This window comes from Hevea brasiliensis, unplaced genomic scaffold (genome assembly GCF_030052815.1).
Source record: "Hevea brasiliensis isolate MT/VB/25A 57/8 unplaced genomic scaffold, ASM3005281v1 Scaf95, whole genome shotgun sequence".
Taxonomy (NCBI): domain Eukaryota; kingdom Viridiplantae; phylum Streptophyta; class Magnoliopsida; order Malpighiales; family Euphorbiaceae; genus Hevea; species Hevea brasiliensis.
Window position 1 is genome coordinate 32,285 of NW_026615316.1, and position 17,427 is coordinate 49,711.

The 17,427-nt window shown below is 34.0% G+C and overlaps 1 protein-coding gene across 1 annotated transcript; it reads left to right on the forward strand.

The window, feature by feature from the left end:
• Positions 1-7,831: 7,831 nt before the first annotated feature.
• Positions 7,832-13,610, forward strand: LOC110668693 (notchless protein homolog). Its single transcript, XM_058142944.1, has 11 exons — positions 7,832-7,913; positions 8,071-8,196; positions 8,637-8,764; positions 9,744-9,943; positions 10,399-10,462; positions 11,027-11,137; positions 11,621-11,758; positions 12,462-12,604; positions 12,686-12,740; positions 13,008-13,064; positions 13,159-13,610. Exons 1-11 carry the CDS (start codon positions 7,832-7,834, stop codon positions 13,240-13,242), a joined length of 1,188 nt encoding a protein of 395 aa, XP_057998927.1. The 3' UTR covers positions 13,243-13,610.
• The last annotated feature ends 3,817 nt before the right edge of the window (positions 13,611-17,427 follow it).

Below are 17,427 nucleotides of genomic sequence, written 5' to 3' on the forward strand. Positions count from 1 at the left end.
GAAGGAGATTCTTTCCAACAAGAGAAGGCTAGAAGATTATGACACCATCAATTTGGGAGAGCAATGCAGTGCTATAATCCAGAAGAAGTTACCTCCCAAACTCAAAGATCCGGGTGTGTTTTCCATTCCTTGTCATATTGGTGATAATTGTGTGGCAAATGCTTTATGTGACCTTGGAGCTAGCGTCAGCCTAATGCCTCTTTCAATATATGAGAAGTTGAATATGGGAGAATTGAAGCCCACAAACATGTATCTTTCATTAGCTGACCGTTCAATTAAGTATCCAGAAGGCATTCTTGAAAATGTGCCTATCAAGGTTGGGAAATTTTACATTCCGGTAGACTTTGTCATTTTGGATATGGAAGAAGACACAAAAGTTCCTATCTTATTGGGAAGACCCTTTTTGGCAACAGCTGGTGCATTAATTGATGTAAAGGGTGAGCAATTGACACTTAGAGTGGGAGATGATCAAATGATATTCAACATCAATCCAATGCCATGAAAAGGAAACATGAAGAAGTTGAGTCTTGTTTGCGGGTAGACATTATTGATGAGATTGTTCAAGAGCATTTCAGAAAAAGCTATCCACAAGACCCACTTGAAAATTGCTTAGTCCATGGTGGGAGCATTGATGATGATAATCACAACATAGCTGCTTTTGCACAACACTTGGAGAGTTCTCCACCACATCCTGAAGCCACAGTTTTTCAACTTGAAGGAGTGCAAAATTTGGAGATCAAACCACCATCATTAAAGGTAGAGGATGCCCCAAAGGTAGATCTTAAACCTCTTCCTTCCAACCTCAGGTATGCTTTTCTTGGACCCAATGAAACATATCCTGTTATAATTAATGCATGTTTGACTGATATTGAGAAAGAAAAATTGTTGAGAGTTTTGAGAGAATATAGAAGAGTTTTGGGTTATACAATTGATGATATAAAGGGAATTAGTCCAACAGTTTGTATGCATAGGATTTTCCTTGAGCCAAATAGTAAACCTTCCATTGAACACCAAAGAAGATTGAATCCTACAATGAAGGATGTTGTGAAAAAGGAAATCCTAAAATTACTAGCTGCTGGAATTATTTACCCTATTTCTGACAGTGAGTGGGTTAGTCCTGTGCATGTTGTACCAAAGAAAGGTGGGGTGACAGTTGTTAAAAATGAAAATAATGAATTAATACCCACTAGAACTGTTACAGGTTGGAGAATGTGCATAGACTATAGGAAGTTGAACAATGCTACAAGAAAAGACCATTTTCCCCTTCCTTTTATGGATCAAATGTTAGAGAGATTAGCCAAGCATTCATTCTTTTGTTACTTAGATGGATATTCTGGTTTCTTTCAAATTCCAATCCATCCTGATGACCAAGAAAAAACTACCTTTACATGTCCCTATGGCACTTTTGCATATCGAAGGATGCCATTCGGATTGTGTAATGCGCCTGGCACATTTCAAAGGTGCATGATGGCCATTTTTTCTGATTTTATTGAAGAAATTATGGAGGTCTTCATGGATGACTTTTCAGTATATGGAACTAATTTTGATTCATGCTTGACTAATTTGTCTAAAATCTTGCAGAGATGTGCTGATAATGATCTAGTGTTGAATTGGGAGAAATGCCACTTTATGGTCCAAGAGGGAATCGTTTTAGGACATTTGATCTCAAATAGGGGAATTGAAGTGGATAGAGCTAAAATAGAAATTATTGAAAAAATACCCCCTCCAACCACTGTTAAAGGAGTGCGGAGTTTCCTTGGACATGCTGGGTTTTACCGGCGATTTATTCAGGATTTTTCTAAACTTGCTAAACCCTTAACAAATCTTTTGAATCATGATGTTAAATTTGATTTTAATCAAGATTGTATGGTTGCTTTTTGCAGGTTGAAGACGGCATTAACAACAGCTCCTATCATGCAACCCCCGGATTGGACTTTGCCATTCGAAATCATGTGTGATGCAAGAGAGTTTGCTTTTGGATCTGTACTTGTCCAGAGAAAAGATAGAAAACCTTACGCCATTTACTATGCAAGCCGAACCCTTGATGAAGCCCAAGTCAATTACGCTACAACTGAAAAGGAGTTCCTTGCGGTAGTATTTGCACTCAATAAATTCCGTTCTTATTTGGTCAACTCAAAGGTAATTGTTTTCACTGATCATGCAGCAATAAAGTATTTAATGAGCAAGAAAGAAGCTAAATCTAGGTTGATTAGATGGATATTGTTACTTCAAGAATTTGATTTGGAAATAAGAGATAAAAAGGGTGTTGAGAATGTGGTGGCTGATCACCTTTCTAGGATAAAAACTGAAAATAAAGATGATGAAATTGTGCCAATTGATGAGTTTTTCATGAATGAGCAGTTGTATGTGTTGAATTCTGCACTTCCATGGTTTGCTGATATTGTGAATTTCTTATCTTGTGGTGTCTTGCCACCTGATTTATCTTGGCAGCAAAAGAAAAGATTCTTGCATGATGTTAAATTTTATTCTTGGGAAGAACCTCTTTTGTTTAGGAGATGCAATGATGGAATAATTAGAAGATGTATACCAGAGGAAGAAATAAATGATGTTATTTACCATTGTCATTCCTCTGAATATGGTGGTCATTTTAGTGTCTCAAAAACTGTTGAAAAAGTCTTGACATCAGGTTTCTATTGGCCTAATATGTTTAAACATGTGAGAAATTTTGTAAGCAAGTGTGATAGGTGCCAAAGGGTAGGCAACATTTCCAAAAGAGATGAGATGCCCCAACAGTCCATATTAGAAGTTGAACTATTTGATGTGTGGGGAATTGATTTCATGGGGCCATTTCCATCTTCTTATGGGAATAAATATATCTTGGTAGGGGTGGACTATGTATCTAAATGGGTAGAAGCTATTGCTACACCTACCAATGATGCAAAAGTTGTGGTGAAATTTCTGAAAAATTTGTTTTGACTGTGTTTGGTGCCCCACGTGCCATAATCAGTGATGGTGGTAGCCATTTTTGCAACCACCAATTTGAAAAATTGATGAGAAAATATGGGGTAAAGCATAGGATTGCCACACCATATCACCCTCAAACAAATGGCCAAGTAGAAATCACAAATAGAGAAATCAAGCAAATCTAGGAGAAAATCACAATAAGTCCGTAAAAGATTGGTCCCTTAAATTAGATGACACTCTTTGGGCATATAGAAAGCATTTAAAACCCCCATAGGAACTACACCTTATAGGTTAGTTTTTGGGAAATCATGCCATTTGCCCGTAGAGTTAGAACATAAAGCTTATTGGGCCATTAGAGCAATCAATTTTGATTTACAAGCTGCTGGACACAAAAGACTTTTGCAACTTGATGAGTTAGAAGAATTGAGACTTGATGCTTATGAAAATGCTAAGATCTATAAAGAAAGAACAAAAAAATGGCATGATAAGCATATCAAGAAAAAGGACTTTAAAGAAGGAGATTTGGTTCTCTTATTCAATTCAAGGTTAAAATTTTTTCCAGGAAAATTAAAATCAAGGTGGTCCATTCAAAATTGTGAAAGTTTTACCTCATGGTGTCATGAAATTTTGGTGAAAAATCGGGTAATTTCAAGGTAAATGGGCAAAGGTTGAGGCACTATTCAGTTGGTGAGCCAATTGAGAAGATAGCAACTTGCTATCTTTCTCATTCTCCATAACATTTTGAGTGAGTATGGTCAAGCTAAAGACCTAAACTTAGCATTTTTGGGCATAACTCATAATTTTTCATTGATTCTTTATTTCTTTCATATATATATTTGTTTTAAGTTTTTCTATACTCCTTATTCAGAGTTTAACATTGTTCTAATTTCCTTGTGCAGATGGGATGCAATTCATTGCAAGCAAATGAGCATAAAAAAAAAAATAAAAAAAAAAAAAACATTTCATGTCTTTAATTTCGTTGCTTAATTAATTAGTATTTTGAACTTATTTAGTTAATATTTTGTTTGTGTTGTTTTTCTTGAACTGTTTACTTATTCAGTTTTTTTTAGTTCCTCATAACGTACATTTTTCTTTTATATCTTTAGTACAATTGCTCACTTGCTTTGATTTGCTATTTCGAATTTACACTAGATGGCTATATTTTTGAGCTTAACTCTCTATTTCAACTTTTTGAGTTTAATTGATTTAATGGCTTCCATTGCACTGTTTCTTTTGCAATGAGTGCAGCAGCTGTCCAAATTTTACCTAATTAAATTGGCTGCACTTCAATGAGGTAACACTTCTTATCTCAGCTTGTGTCATTTTCAACACAAGTTGTGCTATCGCTTATGCAACAAGGTAATAATTTCTCTATGCACATATAGCCAAATTATCCCATTCCTTGCACTCTTTTAACATTGAGGACAATGTTCATTCTGAGTATGGGGGAGAGGGTAAATTTTTTGCAAAAATTATTTTTCCTTTTCATTTGCATATAGTGACATACTCATTCATTACTTCATACTTGTACATATTCACATATATACACTGCATATAGCTTCATATATACTTAGTTAAGCATACTTAGTTACATATAGGTTGACTATTCATTTACACTCATGCATTTCATTCATTCATTTAAAATTTTTGAATTTTTAAACCAGTCTTTGGATTCCATAAGCCACTTATTCAAGCAATCCAACTTGTCTTTAGATGGTTAGTGGAATGAAAGTTCCAGCTGGGTACAAAGTCTTAAGCATTATTCTTTCTCTTACTTAATAGCTGAAAATTAATATATCAATCTAGGTATGCAGTGCTAGTTAGTTATTTTGAGTTTTGAGTGTCTGGATAAGCCTTTAAGGAAGAAAATGGTCCTTGTCGTCTCACCATTCCTAGAACAAGCATCTTAGATCTTTCAAAGCGAAATTTTTAACTTGCATTTGATAAGAATATGATTTAGGCATTTCTTCATATTTTAAACCTCGCATTTAGCCTTAACCTACCTTAATTTCATTTCAACCCTTGCAAAACCCCCTTGAACCTTAATTCCCTAATTTCTTTGGAACCCAAATCATTTACCTAGCCATTAAACCTAAACACTACCACCTATCTATGAGAATAATATTTTAGCAATTAAGTGCATAAAATAAATAAATAAATAAATAAATAAATAAAAAAAAAAAAAACTTGGAGGATTGAAACATCTTGAAAAGTGCTAGAGTAATTGTGAAAAGTTGATAAAAAAAATAAATAAATAAATAGTCACAAAAATATCCCAAAGGTAATTTTGGGTGTGACGTGAAATAGGGACACATACAAAATAAAAAAATATATTATAAAAGTAGTCCCTTTATTGTGTTAGCACTTAAGATTCATTGCAAATTTCTTTCCTCTTGATAAAAAAAAAAAATTAATTACTATTATAAAAAAAAAAAAAAAAAAAAAAATGGATGCACTTTGAGTTTCACGATTAATATTATTCTCATATTTTGTTTACCTTATTCCCTTTCTTTGTTAACCACAATTTTACCCTATTAGACCCCATTACAACCCTTAAAAAGACCTAATGATTCTTTGAAAAATGCTCGTTACATTAGTAGAGTTAGATCTTTTATGCTTGCATATGGGTTTGGCAATACAATCTTCCATACATTACTCACCATCTATTTGAGACACATTGGCTATCTATTTCATTTAGGTTTGTTTTGGCACAATTGACTCTTGTAGCTGGTTGGTATTTGTTGCTTGGGTTGATTGGTTAATTCTTAGCTATTCTGTAATTGTTGAGAGTGCTTGCTTCATTCTTTGTGCTTTTGCTGGTGGGAATTTGGAATGTTGGTGGCTAGAGGTAAGTTGGTGGTTTGGATTAGTGAATTTTGTGTTTTCAAAGACTGATTCTATTCCCTTCCAAATGAGTTTTAATGAAATTTTGCTTGAGGACAAGCAAGAGTTTGAGTATGGGGGAATTTGATGCATGCATTTTAGATCATCATTTAGGAGTAATTTTTGCACATAATTTACCCTTGTTCATAGCCATTATTATAGATATTAGTATATATTTAGTCAATTTTACAATTTTCACGTTTCTTAGTTTAATTTTTGGAATTTAGTTGTTTTGTAGGTTAAATCGAGAAATTTGATGTATTTTGATCGAGTAGCCATTTGGAGGAGATTAAAATCGAATTGCAAAAATTTTGAAGTTGAGAAAAAATGGCCGAGAGCGACACAACTGCAAAGACAACCGAATTAGCTCATGTCGCGGAGTTGTGTCGATCGTCGATATTCACGCCGAGCGACACAACCCGCGACACAACCGACTCGGCTTATGTCGCTTTTCTTTGGAAAATTGTTGACGTGGCATTTCCGTTACTCCAGCTTTTTACCTCACCTTTTCTGGATCCTTCCCCCTTTTACCCATTCTAGAACAGTCCCTTAGCCTATATAAAGACCCATTTTATCACTTTCTTTCCATATAGAGAGCAAGGGAGTCATTTTTAGAAAGATAGAAAGAGGGAAAAGGAGGAGCACTTTCTGCATCTTCTTCCAGCAGCAGCAAGGATCAAGTTTCTGCACTTTTCTGCAGAGATCCTGCTGCAAATCTGCTGGGTTTTTCTACCCCTTTAAGCTTACATTTCCATTATTTCTTCATTTCTTCATTTGGGTTTATTTTTAAACAATGATTTGTGAGTAGTTGATTGAGATTCTAGAGATGGGTTTGTAAATATTGATTTGTTTTGTGGTTTTGAACTGATTTAGCCATTTAAATGAATATTGTTATATTTTGATTTATTGCTTGTGTGCTTATTTCCTTGCTTGATGAATGGGCCCTCATTAAGTTAAGTTTTAATCCTTAATAGATGGACTGAAAAGTGAATATTGGGGATGGATAATCTTGCAATAAACTTTATTTTCTTGGTGTTAGAAATAAGCTAAGAAGATTAAGGGGAACTTTCCAAAAATCAATTAGAGCATTAATTGGGTTTTTGTTAGATTTGAAATACCGTGAAAACAGGGTTTGATTTAATGAAAACCAATTTTGAGATGCTTGAAAAAGGTTTCAAAAATTTAAGAATTGATTTCCCTCAAAATTGCAATTCTCATGTGTTTGGCTAAATTAGGGAAAAATCACATGCAAACAATATTGAAAATCCAATCTCTAGAATCAATTTATTTTTCATTGAAATTAGATATAAATTCTCCAAACCTCATAAATAGCAATTTCTATTTAAATCCAATTTAAATTTAATTCCAATTTAAATCCAATATCTAGAATTACTTTATTTTTTTTTAGATTTAATTCTTCTTAATTTCATAAATAGAAATTTCAAATTAATTTTTGGTAATCTAGTTTAATTAATTTTAGTTAATTGATTGATCTAGTTTTAATTCCTCAAATACCAATTTTAATTCCAAATTTCATTTTACATCTTTAATTTTTGTCTTAATTTTAATTTTTAGATTTTATTTTTAATATCTTTTAATTTTTGTCATTCTAATTAGCTTATACTTTTATTCCAATTTAAGCACAATTCCCTGTGGGATCGATATCAATTTTTAAAACTATACTACTGTGACCCGTGCACTTGCGGACACACCGTATCAGATGCTAGTGCTGGCTGTTTACTATAAGGGATGCTCCAGAATTGATATACTAATACAATTGAAGCTAAGAAGTCAAAGAATAAGGGTTTCTCTTAATTTATTTTTGAATTTTGAAGTTTTTTAATCAAATACATGTTAATATGAGATCTGAGGTTTGTCTTTCATCTTCTGTCCATCGAAAAGAAATTGGGTATCTTTATAATGTAAAAAATATATGCTGGGGGAAATATTTGACAAGTTTGATCAGAACTTCTCTTGATTGATGGTAAGCTCCTAATATGTGAATTTCATTCAAAGTTGGAAGATGAAAAGATACTTTCCAAGCAAATGGATTAGTTGTGCAGCAGATGATTCTCTGTTCAAGTCATGGTACCTTTCTGCACATGGTTGCTTGTGGCTTTGGTGTTAAGAGGAATACTTTTGTCCTATCTGTAAATGAGTAGCATGGGCCAAGTTTTTTAGTTTCTTCAGGTTGATTAAGCAGCATGCATTTTAGTATTATTCACTTGTTTTCTTAGATGTAGTGTTGTTTTGTGACTGCAGGTCACAAAGAACCTGTACTTTCGGTTGCTTTTAGTCCTGATGGGCGGCATTTGGCAAGTGGCTCTGGAGATATCAGTGTTCGTCTGTGGGATCTTAATACTCAAACACCACTGTTTACATGTAGAGGTAAGAATTCCTGAACCCCTTACTTTTTTTTTTTTTTGTACACCTTGCTTTCCTTGCCTAGTTAAGGTTGCTGCCTAAAAACATCCACACACACACAGAAAGACACAGTTCAAGAAAAGCATTTGGACATTTGAAACATGTTTTTTGAGCTGTTATAGCAGCCAGAGTAAGTTTTCCAATTGTTATGCTTGGATCTCTGATTGATCATCTTAGCAAATGAAGATGATCTCCTGTTCTTAATGTTTTGACTGGATATTGCTGATTTTTGTGCTCCCTCCGCATACCTGGCAAAGGGAATCTGCTTTGATCTGTGTATGTGCCCTCATGTAGTGATTATTGTTGTCTCCTGTCAGGGTTAGCATCTAAATTGAGTTTAGATGGTCACCCCTTTTCATTGATCATCATATTTTTTGTATTAACCCGATTATTCCTTAATTCAGGACACAAGAATTGGGTTCTTTGCATTGCATGGTCACCGGATGGTAAACATCTCGTGAGTGGGAGCAAGGCTGGAGAGCTCCAATGTTGGGATCCTCAGAAAGGAAAGCCATCAGGCAGTCCACTTGTGGTAAAGTCTCTATACTTAAATGACTGATAACTAATATTTAACTTTATAGTTAATTGCTGTTTTTCTTGCTGTTGATGTATTCATAAATTGAGTTTTCCCACCTTGGGCTACATATGCTCCTTTGGATTGTACCTTGTTCTCATGGGTTTTGCTGGGTGCTAAAACTCTTCCTGACAAGACCGTGTTCCCTTACATATGAGCATATCTTCTTATCTTTATATGATGTGAGGGGTGAAAAGGTGAGTCTTGGTGCAATTGAGGTTGCTCTCCTTTAACCTAGAGATCACTGGTTCATGATATAGAAGTAACCTCCTTTCAGTGCAAGAGGAAAGTTGCATGTATGATATATCTGAGCCTCCTCAAAGCCCCGGCAGTGGGGTGTTGTAGTGGGGGGCGGGTTGGGGAGGGAGAGGGAGAGGAAATTGTCTGCATTGAGACTCTGTTTATTCTTCATTGTTGTGCATTTTATTGTAATTATTCATGGCTGAACTGAATTTTGGAACCTTTATTATTGTGGAGAATCTTTAATATTTATATTCTATTCTTGACTAATTACAATGCAAGGGCATTCTGTTTTGAAAAATAAATTAATATTCCCTATAGTCTCGTTGTTATTAGTTGTAAATCTCCCTTTTAAAGTTGATCAAAAGATAAGTTCAGTCTATATAGCTCTCTTTATCTTCTGAAAGTATGTTGTGTTAGAAATTTGCTTCTTCCATTGTTTGTGAAATGTAATGATTGATTAAGTGCTTTTTTTTTTTGGGTGTAACTATAAATAGTAATTCCTCTAATTTGACTAAATTTCTTAGCAAAAACTAATTCTGATTCTACAACATTGCATCAAGCTCTTGTTCCTCTCAAAGATTTTTCAAATTATCACTGTTCAAATTGTCATAACATATTTTATTCGATCTTTTAATTGATGTGCTGCCTAAAATAAAATCTAGATACTAATAGTACTTGGATTTCCTTGTCTTAGGGCCACAAACAATGGATTACTGCTATCTCTTGGGAACCGGTCCACTTGAATGCCCCATGTCGTCGGTTTGTTAGTGCTAGCGAAGATCAGGATGCACGCATATGGGATGTTTCATTAAGGAAATGTGTTATCTGTCTCACTGGTCATAAAGGTGGAATAACTTGTGTGAAATGGGGTGGAGATGGAGTAATTTATACTGGGTAAGTATTTTTCTTCATTCTCCGTATTATAATGAAATATAATAGATGATCACCATTACTTTTTTCTCCCCCCTCTTTAAGTGAAGCACCGTTTCTTATTCCTTCATAGGAAATTTAAGAATTGTGAACAACCTTTTTAGGCTAATCCTTACCAAATAACTCCTGGTTTAATGTAACACATTATTATACTTAATTTAGGAATTTTTAGTTTTAATTTCATGGTCTCTTGATGTTGCATTTGTTTTTCATTTGATCTTTTGAGTGAAATACTTTCAAACTTGGGCTGGAGAAAGCCTCAATACCTACACAAATTTCTCTATGGGTTTAAATTCTTTTCAAACTTTAATTATCTCTTCCGGACATCTTAAATTTGTACTCTGACAGTCAAGTATTGCTATGGCTCAAACATACCTTAGCCATATTTGTTACTCATATCTTTTTCTCTACCTTGGCAGCTCCAAAGATTGTACCATCAAAGTCTGGGAGACTTCACAGGGGAAGTTAATTCGGGAATTGAAGGTAATTTTAGGTGCCAACTGGTATCAGTCTTTCTCATGTTTGTTTCTTGCTTTGCCTGACTGTACAAAATTGCTACTAAATATGTGTTGATATCATTGTCACATTACCTACACTTCATCCACATCTAAGTGCTGGTCTTATAATTTAATTTCATCAGAAAACGTTCAAGGTTTAGTCTTGTTATTTCTTGGTCTTTACATCTTCCTCCTGTGGCTTCTTTAGGGTGTATATTTGGTTCTTCTGCGTCTTCTCGATTGTCAACCCTGTATGAAGTTTGATTGTAATGATCGTACAATAGTGGACATGTTTCTTTCCGCTGTTCTGCTGCCTGTTCAATTTTTGTTTTTTTCCAGAAGAAATTTGTTCTGTTTTTCCAGTAGTAATTATAATGACCTTTTTGCCTATCACTCCCTCTATGGTTGGTGTCTGGTAATGTTATAGTATTTTATGATAGTTTCAGGTTACAAAGTTGTTGATTTGTATTGTGATATAGCTTTTTCCCTCTAGTTTTGGCTTTCTTTATGACCTTCTCCTTGTATATTTAATGCTTAATGCTTGTTCTAGGGTCATGGGAATTGGGTAAACTCCATAACTTTGAGCACTGATTATGTTCTTCGTACTGGAGCTTTTGACCATACTGGCAAAGTATATTCTTCGCCAGAGGAAATGAAAAAGGTAATTGATGTTATTTGCTTCCGAGTATCATTATTGGTCCTTAAAGCTGTTCTTTTCTATTTTTTCTGCTTGGTAGTTGGTACCACATGCATTCTTCAATTTTATGACTGATAATGTGAAGCATAGAAGAAACTTTCTCCAAATCGATGTTGTTGATTTGTCCAAGCAATTGAAGCAAATTGTAAATCTATCTAGTTATGAGTATTTTCATTAGAATTTCAAGGGGTCAGAATTCCCCTTGTTTTTCTTGGTTAATTTATCTGCCATTAGTCTTCTAGCTTAATTTATCTCCCTATATCTATGATATAAGGTTTTATTAAGGTTTCAGCTGAGTGGCTGAGATTTATAGTGGGATTTTAGCATTTAAGAAATACTTTATTGCAGTGTAGTTCCTACCGGACTAAACTATTTTTCTTTGTTTCCATTCCATCTATATGGAATTAATTATATTTCATTGTACGACAAAATATAAAATATTTGCAGGTTGCTCTGGAAAGATACAACAAAATGAAAGGCAATGGCCCTGAGAGATTAGTTTCAGGTTCTGATGATTTTACTTTGTTTCTCTGGGAACCTGCCGTTAGCAAACACCACAAAACTCACATGACAGGTCATCAAAAGGTATATGAAGTATATGATTGCATTCTGTTCTGGTTGCAATTGCAGTTTGTTGATGGCTTTTTATTGGGAGTGCAATGTAAAGAATCTAAAACTTTATCCAGTCATGCAGAGGTCCCCCATTCCATTACTTGTACCTTAGTCCTCTTTTTAGCATTTTAACCGATTAATGCAGCCATCTCTCTTCCGCCTCCAGTCTTTCTTCTCTGTGTGAGTGTGTGTATCTTGTGTGTCTGTCTCTCTCTCTCTCTCTCTCTCTCTCTCTCTCTGAAAGGCCTAAATAATTATTGAGCATTTCCCATGTGTTTTTTGGTTGATACCTGCTCCCACTGCACTGAACGATTGTGTGAAGGGCTTGAAGGTGCTGATCCCCTATTCCTATCCTGCAGATTTTAAATTATTCTCAGCTTTTCTATCCACATGACCTTGATATTTCTAGATGACCTTGATATTTCTTCATGTTGGAGAAGCATGTTGTCTCTCACTCTCTTGCCACTGTGTTACGACTTGCTTGCTTATTGAATCTCGGTGAAAATGCAGATCATGAACTTAGTTGCATACCTTAACTGACAAGGGCCTTAACATAGATATTCTTTAGAATTTATTATCTTTATATATGATAAGTACAACTTTCATTGTTAGCACATATCATCATTTTAGTACCTGGAGTTAAAAATGTTGAATGGCTTCTTGTTGGTTGCTACAGCTTGTAAATCATGTTTACTTCTCACCTGATGGGCAATGGGTGGCTAGTGCTTCATTTGATGGGTCAGTCAAGTTATGGAATGGTGTTACTGGAAAATTCGTTGCTGCTTTTCGAGGACATGTTGGGTGTGTTTATCAAATCAGGTTTGAGTTGTTCTGATGGTTTTTTATTTTCTGTACCTATACTTTATAGCGTAAATCTTAATGTCGTTTGATGTTCCACAGCTGGTCAGCTGACAGTAGGCTTCTTTTAAGTGGAAGCGAAGACTCCACGCTGAAGGTATACTATAATTACCATTAGCCCTTTATTGAGTTGTTCAGTGTTCCGACAGGATCATTGGGTAATAAATGGCATTCTGTTTCAAAGTTTTCTCTCTTCAGTTTCCTATTTAAGTTTAGTGCATTACGTGATCATGTTTTTCTGAAGTTGTAAGAATGTCATTGAATTGAATTAAAAAATCTTCTAACCAGCAATCATGTATGCACCTTTAGTTCCAAGTGTGATGATCTCTCTGTTTCTAATGTTAAAATTTCTTTATCTTTCTAGGTTTGGGATATAAGGACACGGAAGTTAAAACAAGACCTTCCTGGCCATGCTGGTGAGGTACGTTTCCTGCCAAGTCTGATTGGCTATTTGACCTGCGTGCTGTTAGACTTGATTGCAACTGATCTTTGAGTTCTGATTTTGGTGTGGAAAGGTATACGCCATTGATTGGAGTCCGGATGGCGAGAAGGTAGCTTCTGGAGGTAAGGATGGGGTACTGAAGTTATGGATGGGCTAGACCTAGCAGAGGAGTATATCGTGGAAATGTCAAACCACACAATATTTGGCAACTTCAATGGACAGCAAACGATGTGATAATATCTTGACACTTAGCAGTGGGCAGAACAGCATGATAAAAGAAAACTAAAAGAAATGTCTATAGAATGGTCAGTGGAAAAGCAAGCAAGCCTATTTTCACTGTAATTTTGGAATCATTGTTCGTGGTGTTTGCAGATTACAAATTAGGAATCTAGGGCCATAAACCATGTTAGTAATTTTAAAAAATAACAAACAGAAGTTAAAACAGGCATCTTTTATTTCTAGCAAATATTGGAAAATCAGTCTTTCTGCTGTCATAAATGGAAAAGTCCATTATTTATTTTTCAATTTCCCCACTTGTTTTTGCATTACTTAAGCAGCAGATAGAATCTAATCAGATCCTGAGGAAGCCCTTCTCTGAGCTTTCAAAAGTGTCTCTAAGAATCGCTTCTTGTTGTGGCCCAAACGTATGTGCACGGGTCGTATAAGTAATATAGAAAAGATATCGTTTTCACGAGGAGTTGTGTTAATGATTGAATTTTTGATATAAAAATTTGACTAATTTGAACTATTTTTGAAATTAAAGCAATAAATTGATAGATATTGAAGTATAAAATCTATATGTGCCAAATCACTAATCTATTTCACAATGTAATGATTTTATTAAATTTGCATCAAATTAAAATAAGCAAATTGAAATATGGCAAGATTTAAAATGCGAAGTAATTAAATTCGATTAGAAATTAACAATGATAAAAGAGGCGATTCCGGAATTCGGGAGTTCATATTTAAGCTATTTTGGGATTTTTAAATTGGTTTCTCAATCTTATGGAATTTACGGGTTTTAAGGAAATTAATTCTTAAATCATTTGAATACCCTTTCGAGTGAAACAAAGAGTGTCTTAATCAATCTAATCCTACTTTTGTGGAGTTAAAATTAATCAAGACCCATTAAGTTCCTTAATTAATATGTAAATCCTCTTAATCCTTAGTCTATTTTTAAACCTAAGTTAATTAAGTCTAATTTCTTGATTATCTATCACAAGGTTTTCTACTTTCGGTGCTTCAACCATGGATTAAAAACAATACTTAATGGGATCCTACACTAAGCATGTCATTGAGCACACAAGAAATGAATAAAACTCATTAAAACCACAAAATATGGATTACCCAAACAAAATCCACAAAATATTTGAAATATTACATTCCAACTCCAGAATCTAATGAAAACTACTCACTATCCATAATATTTACAAAAAATTCTGAGTTAATATGGAAATAAATCTTTAATCTAAGTTAAGAACTAAGAAACCCAACACAAGAAAGGTAAGAAATATGCAAGAAAGGAAGAAAACTCCAAATCTGGTCTAGAAATGGAGAGATAACGTTTTGCTCTCTATTTTCTGACTCTTCCCCTGCTGCTGCTTCCTTTTATGTCTCCTCCTCTCTTTCAAAAATGAGATAAGGGCCTATTTATATCTTTTTCTGACAAGTAGCCCTAAAATGGTGTGTTTGAGGTATGTTTTTCATGTGGGAATCTTCTGCCAGCTCATTATGAAAACTCTATAAAACTGCATAAGTGGTCTGCATAAATTATGCAGTCCCTTATGCAGTTTTCGGCAGGTTTTTGGGTCTTTTGTGTGAAGCTACATAAGCAAGGAGTAAGTCTGCATAAGTCATGCAATGACTTATGCAGATTTCGGCAGAAATAGAAAAATTGCTTCTTCTCCCTGTGCAGAACTGCACAACTTTTGCGGCAAGTTATACGCAATTTGGCCACTGCATACTTTAATTTTCAAACTTGTTTTTAATATCTTTGGCTGTAGAAATCACTCCTCACTGGCATAATTTATTTTTTAGTCCCTCAAAAATATCATTTTTCCTACAAAACAAAGTAAAATTACAAATTAATCCAAAAATAGGCAATACAAAGTAAAATTACAAATTAATCCAAAAATAGGCAATCATGAAAAACTATCTAAATAACTAATGAAATTAGCTAAAAGTGACTAGCAATCAAATAAAATGGCTATGAAATTAAACCTAAATGACTATACAAAATGCATGTATCAAATACCCCCAAACTCAAATCTTTGCTTGTCCTCAAGCAAACTTTAAAATATAATGCAATTTTTAGGGGTGCCTTGTCCAAAGAGCTATGAAAATCACTTATTAAAGTAACTTAGCATACATTTAGCCATAGCAATAATCCATATACCCATCCTTCAAAATGCAAAGAATTTAATGCTTATCCAAGCTTTCACCGCTTAGTCATCAAGTCAAATATCATCCAAAATTCCTAAACCAACCAATCAAAAGAGAGAGTCATGGTCAAAAGGAATTCTAGAACAATCAATAGTCAAAGTGTCTCTATATATAATGATGGAATTGAATGAATGAAAGGATAATTTTCCAATCCCATAGGCAAATTCCCTACTCTTATCTCCACTAATGTAGGAAGTACTATCAAGAGATCAAAGGTCTTTTTAGGAATGTAATGGGGCTATGGGGTTCAAAATGAGACTAAGAAGAAAAAGGGTAAAAAGGATTCAAAGCATAAGAATATTTTCAATCTTGAAAATATAAGGTACACTTCTTATTTTATTTTTTTATTTTTTTTATTTTTTTTTAAATACGGAGGAGAGAAATACACAATGAGAATTTTTAAGTGCTAGCATATTTTACAAAATACATAAAATGGAGGGACACTTTGATACTTTAAACTTGTATCTTGTATTTTCTCTTGATGATTGTCCCTAAAAATGCCACCCCCAAACTCATTTCCTTTAATTACTTTGGGTGGATTTCTTTCAATTTGAATGACAATAATGAAAAGCATGTATACTAGCACTTTTACAAGATGACAAGCATTTCTTCTCCCTTTCATTATTATATATTTTTCCTTTTTTTTTTCTTTTTTTATTTTTTTATTATTTTTTTTAGTATGAATATAAAATGTACCTAATAAATAATTATCCTCATAAAAAAGGTTGGAGTGTTTGGTTCATTGGCTAGGTAGCAATAAGAGTTTCAAGAGAAATTAGGAATATAAAAGCTCAAAGAGGTTTGCAAGGGTTAATTTTAATTAGGAAAAAGGCCAAAGGTTTAAAATGAGAAAGTTTAAATCAAAGAATGCCTAATCATCTCTCTTTTCAAGTACAAGCTGGTATTTCGCCTTGAAAGGTTTAGAAAATTTATTCTAGGATTGGTGAGAAATCATTTGACTACCTTATATCCAATAACTCCCTCTAAACACTCCAATCTCTAAAGGACTAGTTGGGTGGCTTTTTGGCTAAGAAGATATAGGCAAGAGATAAACACTTCAAAACTTTGCACCTCTTAGGAAACTTTCAATCCACAAACCCAACTTAAGGTAAGTCAAATCACTCTCATAGGCAACTTTTCAATACTCAAGGGATTTGGCAAAATATTTTATTTCATTATGCATGATTTATAAAATGAACAATACATTAACTAAATGGAGGAAATCTATTTGTGTGCAATGTGTACAATTTCTAATTGATGTATAATGTGTATGTGAATGTGTTATGTATATGTATGTATGGATGTGTATGTAAAATATTTACAATATATATGTAAATGGAATGGGATGAGATGTACCTATACTCAAAATGTGAAAAATGTAACAAAAATCAAAATGCACACCCCCAAACTCAAAATTGGACATTGTCCTCAATGTTTAAGGCAGTGCAGCATGAAAACTCAAATCAAAGAGGAATAACCAGGAATAGTTAAATTTAAAAGCAAAAAGAAAGAGTTACCTGGTATAGAGCAGTGTTTTAGCATCTAAAATGTGAATTCAAGAGATAATGGTGATGCATAAGAAAGCTGCACAAGTTATGCAGAATAAATGCTTTGCGTAATGTGCATAAGGAGAGTGCATAAGTCGCAAGATGGCATGAGTTGCATAAGGGACTGCACAGGCTATGCAGAACATTTGCATAAGGATTTTCACAGCCTGTGCAGTATATTGAAAAGCTGCAGCATAATGATATATCAAGGAAAAACTTACAAACATCAGCAGAGGTATGTAAATATATACAGTGTATTAACAAGTATGCACAAAGAGTCAGCAAAGGCAATAAAAAAAAAACAATGAAGAACCAATGGAATAGCCATCAAACTGTATTTCAAGAAAATAGAA